Source organism: Tachypleus tridentatus, chromosome 13, assembly GCF_004210375.1.
Source record: "Tachypleus tridentatus isolate NWPU-2018 chromosome 13, ASM421037v1, whole genome shotgun sequence".
Taxonomy (NCBI): domain Eukaryota; kingdom Metazoa; phylum Arthropoda; class Merostomata; order Xiphosura; family Limulidae; genus Tachypleus; species Tachypleus tridentatus.
In genome coordinates, this window is record NC_134837.1 from 97785369 (window position 1) to 97801532 (window position 16164).

The following is a 16164-nucleotide window of genomic DNA, read 5'->3' on the forward strand; positions in this document are numbered from 1 at the left end:
CGAAATTTCCTCTTAAACTCGTGAACCAATTTGTCTAAAAAAAACACTAAAAGCAATCCTAAAACATAGTTATGATAAAACAACAAGTAAAACTTAAAATGCCGAAAGTTTTATTTTTGATTATTTATTATAAGTTAAAACTAGTTAAATTTGCTCTAACACCTTCATTTTCTGAATCAGTTATGATTTTGTTAAGACTAATTTGAATTGGTACCGTTGAGATCACTGTAGAATTATTTTTGGGTGTCTTATTGCACTTATATAAAATGTATTAAGAAATAAAAATATTGATATGTGAGAGTTAATATTTGTAATAGTTTTTTATTTTAATATCAGAAAATGCTAATAACAGGTATTCAGAAAAAAAACATAACTGAATGATCTAGTATATCTAGTTGAACAACTGGTTTAATGTTTGTTTCATTCCTGATATGTTTGTTTGCTTGTTTTTAATTTCACGCCAAGCTAATTCAAGGTTATCAGCACTAACTGTTACTGATTTAGAAGGGCCTTAAATTTATTTTTCAGTCTATACCATATTATATACGCTATAATAAAGCTTTTCACACCTCATTACTTATATAACATTTATAATTGAGTCTCAGCTTTAAATAACCACGAGATATAGCATTTTTAAAGTTAATGACCAGCATAAACTCAATGATTGATAGTTGGATTTTCATCGACATATTGTTTTTGTGTTGAATTAATGGAATAAGGTTTAATAAGTTCATTTTAAGTCGCTAGTCTTATTTTAAAAAATACTAAAGGTATGTATTAACACTTTGAATACAAATGAAGTACTGAATTCACTTCTACATTCACCTTTATTACAAACATATAATCAGTTCACAGAAACCATGAATAATTGTTTCTTTTATAATCAGTGGATCGATCTTAAGTTGCGTTTTTTTTTTATTAATAGCACTACATTTGTATTTTTGCAAGATATTTTTTAACAACTGAAGGAGAGGAGTTGGTCACGAAAATACATGAAAAACTACACCCTTTGAAAGAATAGATACTGCACTCCTGGAAGAAATAAATGTATTCATTTTAAATGTACTTTGTGGTGGTATAGCTATTAATCTCTTAAAGAATGAATTTAATTCATTTCACTTTAAATAACAGCTTATTACGACATAACAATTAACCGTCACATTATAACACTCTCACTGCTGAAAAGGCGAGCATGTTTGGTGCAACGGGGATTCGAACCCGCGACCGTCAGATTGCGAGTCGAGAGCCCTAACAACCTTGACATGCCGTACCCCGATTACAATACATGATCTCTTCAAACTCTACGTCTCACATTTGCTTACCTTACAAATTGCATATTTTCTTCAGAATTCTAAAAAATTATTTCGTATATAACTTCAAATATGGGTGAAACACATTTGTCACAACAAATGACTATCTCAATTAAATGTGGAATGCACAAATAAAAAAACAACAACAACTGAATATCTTACTAACCGAACAACATAAGTAAAATACTAAAACTTTCATTCACATGGTATAATAACCATGTTATTAATTTCACTCCTGAAATTGGTCAGTGTCATTAGCGCTGACAGTTAAGAGAGAAGTAGCCCAGGCATGGCCAAGCGTGTTAAGGCGTGCGACTCGTAATCTGAGGATCGCGGGTTCGCATCGCCGTCGCGCCAAACATAAGTTGGCAGTGGGTAGTAATGACTAGCTGCCTTCCCTCTACTCTTACACTGCTAAATTAGGGACGGCTAGCACAGATAGCCCTCGAGTAGCTTTGTGCGAAATTCAAACAAACATATGAGAAAAGTAAAGTTAGGAGAATTTAAAATTAATATTTGTCAGTAAATGAGAGGTGACTATTCTCTGTTCTGAAACTGAAAAAAGAGGTGAGAATGAAGCAATATGGTATTTCAAAAATTTTAATGAAATCAAAATTGATGGCTACGATTTCAAAATAAAATATTCTAAAAATATTCATCGGACTACTGACTGTAATGAGCTCTTTGAATGGTCAGAAGGAAAAAGCGAATATTTTTGTATGAACATGTAAATTAAACAATGAAGTATTTCTTCTAATTAGAATAAAAGTAAATTTAAGTTCGTTTTAGAAATCGAAAATTTATCTCTTTACAGGACAAATATTCAAGTGCAATAAAACCTTCTGGCACACAGTAACAAATTTTATATATATATTATAAACATAATTTTAAAAGCCAAAACGAAACACATTAAAATTTAAAAAAACATCAAACAAAATACGCTGTATTTTTTAAAAACATCCCAGAGCTCAAGCGACAGTGAGGGATTATAAAATGTATTATTGATTTCGGAGGTGACTGCGAAAGTAGGATCTACATTGCGAAGGGGTTACATCGTCTTCCAGTCTTAACTTCCAATTCGCTAGTTTCACATAAGAAATAGACATAATTATACTAGAAATTAGAAGAGCGAGATGTGGGTGCTCAAGCTCACTATGTTCCACATCTATATCACTCACAGACATTTGTGTAAAAGGTGACTGCTCTCCCAAGTTAAAATAAGAATAAGAAAAAGATAAAAACAAAAAATAAGGTACTGCAAGTTGGGGGTAACTAACATGAAACTTACCTCGTGATGTTAGTATTCCTGCCCCTAATAATGTAGAGGCATAAATTAACCGATACTGAACCATGTTAGTATACTAAGTTTTCTGTGACTGTTATGCTTTTATATGCAGCTCAAGGTGTACATCCGCATAAAATAGTCTCAAATTTTTAAATGACCTTATTTTTAACAAAAAATAATTATTAATAATTTTATTATAATTAATCTGATTTTTATTTCTTTGTATTTATTTAATAAAGTTTTGTATTTATTACAGAATAGTTTAATAATTGTATATAAAATTTCGTTATTAAATCCATTAACTATTAATATATATGAACACATACAAGATGGAGGGGAAACTTTAAAAAAAAATTAGAATTTTGTTCCTGATTAAGCACAAAGTTACACAACGAACTATCTGTGCTCTGCCCACCACGGGAATGGAAAATTGGTTTATAGTGTTTTAAGTCCACAGACCTGCCACTGTACAACTTGACAGTTACGATGGAATTGAAACTTGGTTTGTAAAGTGCTTCCATCTTTACAGATTGTCTTCAACGTTTTCAAGACAACAGATTAGTAAACATGTATGACTTCAAGAAACGTTCTGAAACTTTATACAGTCGAAAAATGTAAACATAATAAACTTGCTATTTTTGTTTGTTTCTTTCTTGACAGAAGTTATTTGGATAAAGTGCCAAAAGTAAAATCGGGCTGGAGAGATGTATTTTAGTATGTCCTTCGTAAAGTAGAAAAACATAAGATTTTGAGCCGTACAAATTTATCAGGATGTGGAAATAAATCTGTAGTTCACAGTTAATAACTATTTTTAGATTAATCGTCTAAAATCGACCAATATTTCGCCAAATTTTAGCGTTTAAACAGTAACAGTTGGAGTATCACAGTGAATGTATAAACAATAAATCATCCAGTCATTTGTTTATTATCATTCAACCAAACTGAGTTCTGCCTTCCAGTAGCACAGCGACATGTATGAGATCTCCCACTGCGAGAACCTGGGTTTCGATACCCATGGTGGGCAGAGCACATATAGCCCATTTTGTAGCTTTTCGTTTATAGCCAAGCAAACTGAGTTATGGTATTGACCCAAAAGCGTATTGGGAAATGGTCTGTTCGAAGTAAAAGATAGATCTGAAACGATGTTTTCTTTTATACACTTTTGATTTCGACCCGTAATTAGAAAAATAAAAAAGGTGGAAAACAAAAACAGTAGAAGTTGATGTAACTTGTATTTGTTAGTTATGTATTTCGCGCAAATCTACACGTGCGCTAGCCATTCCTAATTTACCAGTGGTAGACTAGCTTTGATTGATTCTAATGTCTTTCGGTGGGCCCGGCATGGCCAGGTGGTTAAAGTACTCGACTCGTAATCTAAGAGTTGCTGGTTTAAATCCCTGTCACACCAAATATGCTCACCTTTTCAGCCGTGGGGGCATTATAATGTGAGGTCAATCTCACTATCTGTTGGTAATAGAGTACCCCAAGAGTTGGCTAGCCTTACACTGCTAAATTAAGGACGGCTATCTGCGCTAGCCGTCGTGTAGCTATGCACGAAATTCAAAACAAAACAAACCACACTTTCGGTGAGCTGATAAGTAAGTCACTGAAAAGGTTTTCCAAGCTATTGTTACTTCCACAGACCTTGTAACTACAGTGGATGATGTTGGTGTCTCCACTGGTCAGCCTATTTCATCATGGATTACTACCATCCTCACTTGGCACTTATTTTTTAGTTATCCGAGGAATGCGGATATTTCCGATTGGAAGTACCGACTTCTCTTTACCGAACATATTTTGAACCATTCTTTTGTTCCAGGTTTTACTGAGGGTTCGAAATCAGGTGACTCTATGTGTTCGGCTATGATTTGTTGTGGCTCACTCGTTGCTCACAGGATGTCCTCTACAGTTTGTGTTCACTGCCGAGTTGTATACCATACATGTTGTCTTGGACCATTTTAAATCAACTGTTCTATGTATACATGTTCTTAGCTCTCTTCTGACCTTGGAATTACTTAACATTACTTCTCACACTATTCTCTTCGATTTCCTTAAACGACTGGCCCATTTTTCTCTATCTTCTATTTGTAACCAGTTTTTCTGTATACCTAGCCACGTCTGTATTCTCGGGAACGAGCTTGATGACACGCATATAAGTCCGATTGATCTTGTTCTGTCTCAGCCGTGCCTGTTCCATGTATGGACAACGGTCCTATATTCAAGGCTTGGCATTCAATTTGAGTGGCCAACGTCATAACAAGCTTCTCCAGCTCAAACCTTCTATTTTTTGGCCATCTTGTTTCTGTAGTGATCGAAAAGAAGAGTTATATTGGCTAGACTACTTAAAAGCCACAGTTTTTTGAACTCTTTATTTTCATTTGTCTGGATCTGATTCATCGATGTATGGCCTTTGTGACACTCAGATCACAAATGCTGACTAAGAACGCCAACGGAAGCATCATTTTTAACGTATTTTCTACAGGTTTACTTGTGGTATTTGATGATATCAAAGACGATGACGACACAAACTAGCTTAATTTTTTGTTTTTGTACTAACAGTTGGCCTTTGTACATCTATTTAACTTTATAATAACCTTAGAGTCATTGTTTATTACTTAACTTGATTTTTTAAAAATATTAATCGTTATTTACTTTTGTTTTTATACCGGTCATTTGGCTGTAAAAAGTGAAATATCAGAGTGCCACACCTCTTGATCTGGATTTTAGCTATAATAAAAACTTTTTTAAAACAAAATGCGTTATAAACATTCTTGTGCATCTTTTTCCTGAATAGTGGATCAACTATGAAGTTTAGAATAATAGGTTTACGAGTCACGTTGACTTATTTATGACTTTTATTACTAATGCATTTTGTTAGTGTTTTAGTTAGTACTCCATAGATATTGATCTGTGGTATTTTAGGATTGTTTGTTCTTCCTTTGTTGTGCACATTGACTATAACCAGCTACAAACGAGTGTGGTAGTTTGTTCTCATTTAAGCTGTAGTTTAGTATGAGTGTAAACCTCCCTCATTTTGAGGCACTGTATTTTGTAGAATTTGGTTGGGAGGCCATCTGGGCCTCTTGACTTGTTTATAATTAAGCCTATTGTATGAACACATGGTTTGAGAGCTCTTCTTTCAGTCTTGCTCAGGTTTGTGTCCAATTTAATTGGTATCGTGTTTTGTTTCTTCCTTTGGAGAAGTAGGTTTTATCAGTAATTTGCTGATTGGTTAACATTCTTTGTGTGTTTTTTAATATAAAGTTCCTTTTAAATTTTCTTTATTATCAAACATGTTTACCGATGTTTGAATTTTGACTTCAGGATAAGTCATCAGAGAAGTCAGTGCGACATTTTATAAATCAAGATACTGTTGGAACTGAGAATAATCAGAACTATTAGTTATTCTCTTGATATTAAGATTGTGATCAGTGTGTTTTATTCTAAGCTTCTTTCTGCATGCTTATTATGAAGCTTTTGAGTCGCAGGGATTTCTAGTTTACTTTAAATGTGTTCCAGCCTCTATGGAGTATCACAGTAGAATAATAGTTAGTACTTCTAAATTACAGATGAGACTGTCTGAACTTTAATTTTCTTTTTTAATTATATAACTAATATGTCCCGTATTTCTCTATATTTTAGTATCCAGTTCTTTTCAATACCCGGCTACATCGGTATTTGTGAGAACAAGCTCGTTGACCCCATCGCTAAGCCTGTCATTTATGCTATCACAGCCTGCCTATTCCGTTTATGGACTACGGTCCTGTATTGAGGGCTCGGTTTCGTGCCAATTGGCAGTTGAATTGAAGTGAACGAGCTTTTTCAGTGTAAAGAAATTGCTATTATGTATTTAATTTATTATAGATGTTTGTTAGTTATTTAGAAATGCATGCAACTTGTACTGATAAATGTGTATTGTTAAAAGCTTCGTCTCTTCTCTAAATTTATAGAAGACTCTCGAGCGTGAAAATCAACAGTGTACCATGTGTGTATGTAAAATGCAAGTATTGTTGCCAACTGTATTTTCGAGAACCTTTCCTCAATGTTTAAAAATCGAAACACGCGAAGAGACAGCATAATGCTGTTGGTTTGCTACAGTCGGTATTTTATAAGCCTCATAAACTTAATTATATTTAAGGCGAATTAAATGTTAAATGCAGATAATTCACTTGGAAGATTTATAGATTTCGAACGTTACGAACCATATAACTTCAGTTATCAATATTTCTACGAGGACGTTAGATGACATTACATATCATTGTCTTTGAAAAACTAGATTACGAGCAGCGAAAGACAGTTTTCCCGTTAAGGGAACTGTACCGATATCCACATAGAATGAATTCGTTCATCATAAACCGTCGAATAATATTCAGAAATTTAAAACAACCAAACTGTTTCTTGGATTTCTTCCTTCCGTAAGGTTCAGAAGGATAAGTTGTCTTAGCTAAGATACGCAGTGGAAAATTTAACTCATCGGTGTATCCGGGACCGATCCACTAATTCGTGACCTTCGACACTCAAGCTTTAATAGCTCAGATTATACTTTCGTGCCATTGTTACAACCGTAAGCGGCGGGACCATTTTATTTATTTCTACGGCTGACACTGTCAAGCTTGTATTTTTAAACTTTTACGAGCGATTGGCCTTTTTAATTATAGTTGAAGTTTTTACTAACTTTTCGAGCTTTATATAAACCACCAGTTAGTTAACCAGATTTCAACAATTATAGCACTGTCATTAATGTATGGGATCAAAGTACGATTCGCACTTATCGTCTGATGAACATTTTAAAAAACGATGTTGCGTGAAATTGTTAACTTCTTTTGAGAAATGTGTACAAAAACATTAACCACTAAAGCATAGTTTTGTATTTCTGAAAAATTGTATTTCTGGTTATCATACGTTAAGAAAATTGTATCTAATGTATTATTTTTATAAGATATATTAAACTTTTGTTTGCGATTAATTTAAGTGTGATCGTTTATACTCGAATTCTTTCTGTTAATATTTCTGAACCGAAGCTTGAACTTTAAAGGTAAAGATTCTAAGAAATTGTGTGTCGTATAAAATAGCAGAAAATAGAAGTAACGGGTTCATAGAAGATGATTAAAAGTGAAATGTTCATTCGGAAGGAGGAATGAAAGTGTATTACGTATTGTGAAAATATAAATTTATGCTCATTTATAGTGTTAAAGTTCTATCAGAATCTTATTTGTAAAAGTCAAATAACTTTGTTCAGATATTTTGTTTATTATCCAAATCTCTATCCTGTTCGTTTGTCGTTTGCCTTCCCTAAAATGAACAATATCAAAAATTATTCTGATTTTGCAAGAGATTTGTCAACAACTTAGTTTTTACCCTAAAATATAAAACTTTACAGTACCTAAGAAAAAGTTGTGGTTTAGTTATTTACAAAAAATAATAACCGAAGAGTTTAACTGAAAAAGCTTGCACACAAAACAAACCACTTCAACCTGTTAATCAGAATACCAGAGTACTTTTTTCTCTCTATAAATGAAATCTCGATGCTGAAATTGTCTGTTATACACTAATGTCAATACTCCAAATATTGAAATCACTACATCGGATTGACGGTTCGGTTTGTCTTCGAAAGCAAAAGAATTGAGTTAAAATTACTTAAAATATGTCACGAAAAGATAAAAATATTTCACTAACAAACAGAAACAAGTGACTAATCAAGTGGTAAGTGATATTAAGTTATTATTTGAATTTCAAGTTAACGTGGGTGCTGCATTGAACTTTTTATCGATATAACGAAAGTTAATTATGTCAACTTTAAAAGTGAAATTAGGAAAACCAAGTATATATATATATAATATGGGATATGTGTTACGAATGTAATATAACATAACGCACTTAGAGCATGGTCCTTGAGTGAAAGGCGGAGTTTAAGTGTCTCATTCCATTGTTCCAATTATTCTAGCCCTATGTTTACAGGCTTACAGCGCTACAATCGAAGAATCGATTCCCTGTGGTGGACAGAATGTAGATATCGAATTGCATGTGTTTGAATAAAACAAATCTACATAAGAAATTGAAACAAAGATTGTTGTATTTAAAGATCAGTGAGTACTTCATACCATTTTCACATCTGATGTGCTTAAGATGAACCGATGTTTGGGTTTTTGTATTTGCCATGTTCTGTGGTTAGGAATGATAGTGCTTTATGGTTTAGTTGGGAATAGGTATTCGGTAATGTTAACAACTGTGTTTTTTCAGCTATATTTGCCAGATGAACCCGCAGTGGGGTTTTCATTGTTTCTACATTCCATTCCCCGTTATCTTAGGGAGGTGCTACATTAGACTGCCCAAACATTGCCCTAATGTGTTTACATACTTCACTTACAAAAACTTTATTTTGGAAAAAACACATGCTTGAAATGCTTATTACCAGCCATAACGAACTTGGGAAACTTGAGTTTCACCATCCTTATCTTCCAAGGCCCTATTTAAAAAAAAAAAACATTCAATATATTCTTTCGATATTATTATATTTATGATAAATTTTCTTACCTCTATCCTCCCATCTAAAGACGTAGAAGTAAGGTCATGGATGGTAGGCACACTTTAGTTAACAAAGCAGGAGATTCCAAAAACAGCGGGGACATTTTATGTAGGGAAAGGCCAGAGTGGGATAAATGCGCAAATTGGTAGAAATTAAATTTCGAATATCTTCAGCTCCCTGCAGAGAATGATAGATAGCCTCTGCAAGGAAGTAAATAGAAGGAGAGTAATAAAAAAGTTGATTAGGGTCAAATATAAGTGAAAATAGTGAGATAAGAAGAACTGCGCCGAAATTTTGGGATAAGAATTCCAAATCTGACTGTGACTCCTACTGATAGGAATCCGAAAACTGGAAATTCGTTTGTGTTAAAGCATATAAATTAGACGTCCGAGTAATGAGGCATACTTGCACCCTTCCCGTGTATTCACAACTGTGCCTGAAATAGGTCAGCATTTGCTTAGATATCTGGGAACCAAAGAAGGAATGTGTCAAGTGTAGAAAAGAAGTCATGCAAAAGCAGATCTCTCTAAGCCAGTTCCCTGACTATGGTTTCACTAGATAGTAGATAGGTACAGTGGGAATCTCGTTAATCTATTCATGCGCATCTCAATCTAGATGACGAGGCATTTGAATACCTTAAGAGAGTCATAAATAAGAAAGGTTACACACCTGTGACACAATATCCAAGAAGGCCGAGGGCGTCCTGGAAGTGTCCATAGAAATAAATGGGTGGCCAGATGGCATATGAAAAGAGAAGAAAACGGCTCCAGATCTTCTTCATTCTGCCTAGACTCTAAGGAAAAGAAATGTTCTGTCTTAATTTTGTTGTTCAAGTACTCCTATTCTAGTCATACCGGTTTGAAATTGAATTTATATTCAACTGTAGGAAACTTTCACACTGTTAAAAAGCTCCTTTCGTTTGTTTAAATAAGCTGAAGGTAACGAATATACTATGAAAAAAAAAATAGAATAAACAACATCACATAGAACGTTCGCTAAAACTTCAAATTAATACGAACGAAATTTCGCAGACATCTGTGCCAAATCACGAGATAAAGATTGTATTATACGATAAAGATTCTAAAGGTGTGTGCTAAACCAAACCATCCAAGATATTATGTTCTTCTATGAATATTCGAAACCTAAAAATATCGAGAAGACTGAGATGAGTGAATATTAGTCTTTTGTTACGATCCCTGATTAGAGGTGAAAATGGCATTGATTCATGTAGAAGTAGTAACTGACGTCCTAAATTAAAATATGTTCATATAGTTACTGACCAATAAAAGTTCCAGTTTTAAATCGTAACATGTTTTCTTCTCTGGTATTAATTTACTAAATACTATCTTTTCAGAAAAAGTCTGCAATCTTGTGAATAGTCGATTTCAAGAGAAATTACTTTAACCTCAGAATACCATTTAGATTTATTACAGTGGATTAATGATAAAGCTTTGAATTTGTAATGTTAAGATCGGGGGGTTCGATTCCTAATGGTTTATAAAGCCTATTCTTAGCTCTATGCTAAAACAAACAATTAGACAAATTTCATTTCACTCTTTGTTTTGAAGACGTGTTATACCATAGACAATTTTCTTTTTTTTGAATGTTAGTTTAAGTTGTGAATTGCTAAGAGAACATAAAATTAGGAAGTATGTACTGCTATCCACTTTAATTTTAGTAGTACAGTGACTTACATAAGAGTGTTTTACATTAGTTGCATGAATAACAGACATTAATTCTTTGATGAATTGTTTAGGTAGCATATTCATGATGAAACTTAATTGAACAGATGACAACTGGTTGTACAAGCTCAAGTGTAGAAGACAAAATTTTGAAAATCTTTCCTCTACAGTGTGAACTATTCAGGATTCTGAAATATGCTTGATCTTTCCCAGTTTAGTACAATATATCCGTTACCTTTTCATGGTCACCCATGGGGAAAAATGCAATCTGGAAAACACATAACTATTTTTGTACTTATCTGTGATTCTTAACATTCTAAAGAGAAATATTCTAAGTTGCAAGCTCTACTTCTCTGGTTGTAAGTCTGGCAATACATTGATCAGACCTGATGCAATACAGTACGAGATGCTGATCCGTCTCTCTCCTGCTTGTTTTGCTATTCTTTTGACTGTTTTTAACTGGATATGACAGGATAATGTTTTTCCTGATGCCTGGAACCAGGCTGTTGTCCTACCATTCTCTAAGCCTGGTAAAGATCCCAAGATTCCTTCAAATTACTGTCCAGTCAGCTATCTCTGTAAGACCTTAGAAAACATAGTTTATGGTCGTCTTGTTTGGTTCCTCGAATCAAACAACCTCCTGTTGTCCACCCATTGTGGGTTCCAACAATGGTGTAGTACCATTGACCACCTGAATGAACTTGGAACAGCAATCAGAGAAGTCTTTCTCAAATCACAACATCTTGTATGAATATTATTGGACTTTGAGAAAGCTTATGATACTATATAGTTTTATAGTTCCTTTCCGCTATAAAACAATAAACCAACCAACCAATCAATTAGGGCTTCTTTTTCTTCCTTGGCATAGATAAAGAATTCCCTTGCGTACTCCGCACATTATTTTTAATGTCATTACTTTTGGTTGTTTCACGAAAAATGTTTCTTGAAGAATTTGTAATTGTGTGTTTCACATGTTACTGGTTACCTGGAACGTTCATTCTTCAGATGTTTACTCATTTCTTACCAACAAAAAACGCCCCATTTTTTGCATAATTTACTACAATTCTATCAATTTCTGTCTTTCGATAAACTCTTTAAGTTTTTCATTTCACTTATTGTCTTAATAAATAGTTGATTGAGTTTCCCAAACGTTAATTAAGATGCAGTTTGATGTTTCATAATTCTTTCATTTTTACACGGTGACCTTCAGTTCCTCATTAGTAAGCCTTTCTTTACATAAAAGTAATCACTCTCCTCACTTGGCCCGTCATGGCCAAGCGTGTTGAGGCGTGTCACTCGTAATCTGAAGTTCGCGGGTTCGCGCCAAACATGCTCGCCATTTCAGCCGTGGGGGGCGTTATAATGTTACGGTCAATCCCACTATTCGTTGGTAAAAGAGTAGCCCAAGAGTTGGCGGTGGGTGGTGATGACTAGCTGCCTTCCCTCTAGTCTTACACTGCTAAATTAGGGACGGCTAGTACAGATAACCCTCGAGTAGCTTTGTGCGAAATTCAAAAACAAACAAACTATCTCTTCACTTGTTTCATTTCCAAGCAAACGGGGTTTACCCAGCACACTGTTCCTACTGCAACATACCTGTGTATTAAAATCATCCATTACTACGAAATATTATTCCGACTTTAATGCCTGTATAACTCCACATTTTGAATAATGGTTAAGTGTAAGTGTTTGTTTTTGTGTTTTTTATCGAAATTAACTTACCATAAACTATTAAATTTTTGGATAGTCTACTCCAATGTTTAGCTACTTTATTTTGACTATTATATTTCCGTTTGTTTATCAAGTAATTCACTGGTCAGTTTGACAGCTTATTACGTCGGGGCTCCACTTTTCCTGTAAACATAGTGTAGATTGTCTATCATGAAGATTCGCGGTTAAAAATACAGCTTTGGAATTTTATATTTCCTTCGCTATCACTACCAACTAATAGCTGGTGTCAAACGATTATCATACCAAAGCCTGAAATCGTTAGATAATTAAACAGTATATAATTTTAATGTATTGCAATAAAATACATGCACCTCATCTGTATATATAATCGTTGAAAAACTTAATTTCTTACAAAAAGACAGTTCTTTTAAGTTAATTAATTAAGAAATCGAAGTACGATGTTAAGTCTTATGTAGTTTATGATTATCGCTAGCGGACGTTAAAGAAGAATAGAAACACGCACACCGTAGAAAAACACGATTTTCGAAATATGTTGTATCTTCAAATCCTGCACTTAATGCATTTATGTACTAGTTTACTTTGTAGGTAGGTGACTGAGTGTAAATTCATAAACTACAATTAAAAAAAGGAATGGTTCGTGTAAACTAGACTTAACAAGATGCTGCTCTTAAGATTAATATGGGTCATGTTTCAATTTTTTGCTGCAGTTAGATAATATTTAGATTCCTCATTATACAAACACAAATTTTTCGGTTTCCGTTACAGAATAAACTTTATTGGTATTAAAGAACACTCTGGAATATTTGGTTCCACAGATTGCAGTTCTCTTCTTTAAGTCCTTTAGAAATTTTGCTTTCAAACGGATTAAGATCATAATGCACAGGATTTTCAGACGAAAACGTTGGCCATTCTGGAAAGGTTTTCGGTATAGTGCTGGTAAAAGAAAAGAAATACAATGACTTATTCCATGAACAAGTCTATATCACAGTTCCGTGAAAACTATTATTTAGTTTGTAGCTTGTTTTCATTAGAGCTTTACTACTTTCGTTTTAACGGTTGTTTGGCACAGAATATCCAGCTGCTTTCTGTCATAAAGTCATACGCACTCAAACAACCGTAAAAAATAATTAAGTTTTATTGCTATTATGTAGAAGTTCCATTTTTGAATAAAACACAAAATGTTACATGAATTTATAAAACTTCTGATATACGTAAAAAAGCAACAACATTCTCAGGAGCTTTTTAGAAACTTGTGCGTGTGCGCCCACATTTTTCATTTGTGTAAATTTTAACATATTTTCAGCTTTCTTTGTGGAATATAAAGTTGTTTGTATTGGAGGTCATATAAAAACTTTATGTTGTTGTTGTTGTTTTTGAATTAAGCACAAAGCTACACAATCAGCTATCTATGCTCTGCCCACAACGGGTATCGAAACCCGGATTTTAGCGTTATAATTCTGACACTTTGTGATAGCTTCTCTTTAAACAAAAGAAAAGCTATCACAGTTAAAAATAATATTTATCAGAAAAAGAAATAATAGATTGTCACAGCTTTATCAAGTGTTATTAGCAGTTTCTAATGCTAGATTGTAATAGTAATTCTTTGATTAACATTAATTAATATCTGCTTTCAAGCGAATAATTCTAAATGGAAATGACCTAGAAAAATAGAAACTGTGAACTATATAACATAATCAGCTAAACTATACGTATATTTATTACTTAGCTTTGCATTTTTTAAAGATATGAAACACTTGTACTCTGATGCCAACCTACTTTACGAACAATGTTCACAAAAGTAAAAAGCGTGTTCTGTTCTTCATATATTAATATCTAACTTGTGTATAACTTTAATGACACTTTCAAAGATTGTTTTAAAGGAATAGTTTAAGATGTAGCAAACTCACCCATATTTCGCGAACGAAGTCCATATGTCCATGATTTTCTTACTGAACCAAATCTCTGCTGAAGTATAATTTTGAGGACAACGAAGGGGAACCCCAAAAACGAATTGAACTTCAGCAAAATGTGGAACGCCTGTCCATTTCTGCCAAATTGTATTAGATGGTCGATGTGAGAACAAATAATAGTAGACTTTGTTTGTTTTTTCTGCCCATTTCTGCGAAAATAGTATAGTAGGGCAGATAACTGCATAATCTCCAACTGCTTCAGAAATTCTCTGTCGAAGAGCCCTATAGTCTAAATTAGATTTTATGTAATGGTCAGAGATAAGATCAGAAACTGTCTGAGGAAAGCTTCGAAACAGATATTTCATGTAAAGGGTAGCTCTATCTACCGTCAAATTTTTAATTTGTACTTCATTTGAAAACTGTGGAATAAGAAGGGCAGTAAGTATTGAACCTTCGTCCTTATTGTTACCGATAAGCAAGTCCACAGTATTCAAATATTCATTATTCAATGCTTGTATAGGATTGATAGGAAGAAAGTCATCTCCATATATTGGTGTAAAACTAAATATCATTTCTTTTATAATCTTACTTTCTTTATTTACCAGTTTATCAACACTCAGTTTACGAAGACAGTGAACTACTTTTTGTGGCGTGTTCATTAAAGATGTGTTTTCATCAGCACACCCTAGAGACATTGCAAAAATGTCTCCTTTCATAATACTCAAGGTTGAGTTAGCAGTTATAATGGGATTATAAAAACTTCCACTTTGAAGTATAGCTCGATTAAATAGTCCACGACTTAGCGGTGACAATAAGTGAAAACTTACGGACATAGCTCCTGCACTCTCTCCAAATATAGTTATTTTATCAGGATTACCTCCAAAAGCAAATATATTATTCTTAATCCACAAAAGCGCGAGGTATTGATCATGTAAACCCATGTTTCCTGGTGCATCTTCAGTTCCTGCATTGAAAAATCCTAACACTCCAAGTCTGTAATTTATGGACACAATGATGACGTCCCCGAAAGCAGCAAGTGCTGTTCCATCATAGATATCATTGGTGGACGAGCCTGTGTTGAATGCTCCACCGTGAATCCAAACCAGTACAGATTTAAGAGTTGGTGTGTTCGGTACCCAAATATTAAGATACAGACAGTCCTCACTTATCTCTTCTTGTCTTGATATCCACTGTACTCCAGGAAAAACCTTCACATCTTGGACACATTGGGGTGCCTTTTTCTTAGCTGCAAATATTCCAAGCCAGGATGTAACTGGTTTGGCTTTTTTAAAGCGCAATTTTCCTATAGGTGCAGTAGCGTATGGGATTCCCAGAAAAGTGTGGACTTCTGTTAATGAGGTATCTGTGTTTTTAACTAGTGTCCATAGTCCTTCGATGCGACCACAAGGAGTATTGACAATTGGAAGTAGATTCCATGTGTAGCAACAGTTAAGATAGAGTAAAAGAACAAAAATCCATGAAAGGTCCATTTTGTCCATTCATATTTCGTGAACAAACTGGAAAATAATTTAATTGTACTTTATAAGTCGTTTAACACGACAAAAATAACAGTAAATGAATATACAATTATTGATACTGGAAAAAAATCACATATCTTTGAAATATTTGATAACTGCAAAGTTAACATTGTTGCCATGTGAATTTTGAGAAGAGAAAGTGAATGTTTGTAAAGGGGGAGGAATTTTACCCATTAGTATATAAAAGCAGACGAACAACAACAAAGTAGACAAAGAGTACA

The 16164-nt window shown here is 33.8% G+C and overlaps 1 protein-coding gene across 7 annotated transcripts in view; it reads right to left on the reverse strand.

Annotated features, from left to right (window-relative positions):
* Window positions 1–2239: 2239 nt before the first annotated feature.
* LOC143236169 (acetylcholinesterase-1-like) overlaps window positions 2240–16164 on the reverse strand; it is a 42262-nt gene continuing 28337 nt past the window's right edge. The window contains exons 3-5 of one of the 7 annotated variants that reach the window (XM_076474452.1): window positions 14403–15922; window positions 9791–9912; window positions 2240–2391 (exon numbers count right to left, since the gene is read on the reverse strand). In XM_076474452.1, the coding sequence (XP_076330567.1) occupies window positions 2309–2391; window positions 9791–9912; window positions 14403–15904 (1707 nt within the window). In that variant the 5' untranslated portion in view covers window positions 15905–15922 and the 3' untranslated portion in view covers window positions 2240–2308. The other 6 variants (XM_076474456.1, XM_076474451.1, XM_076474455.1 and 3 more) reach the window with 6 other exon arrangements.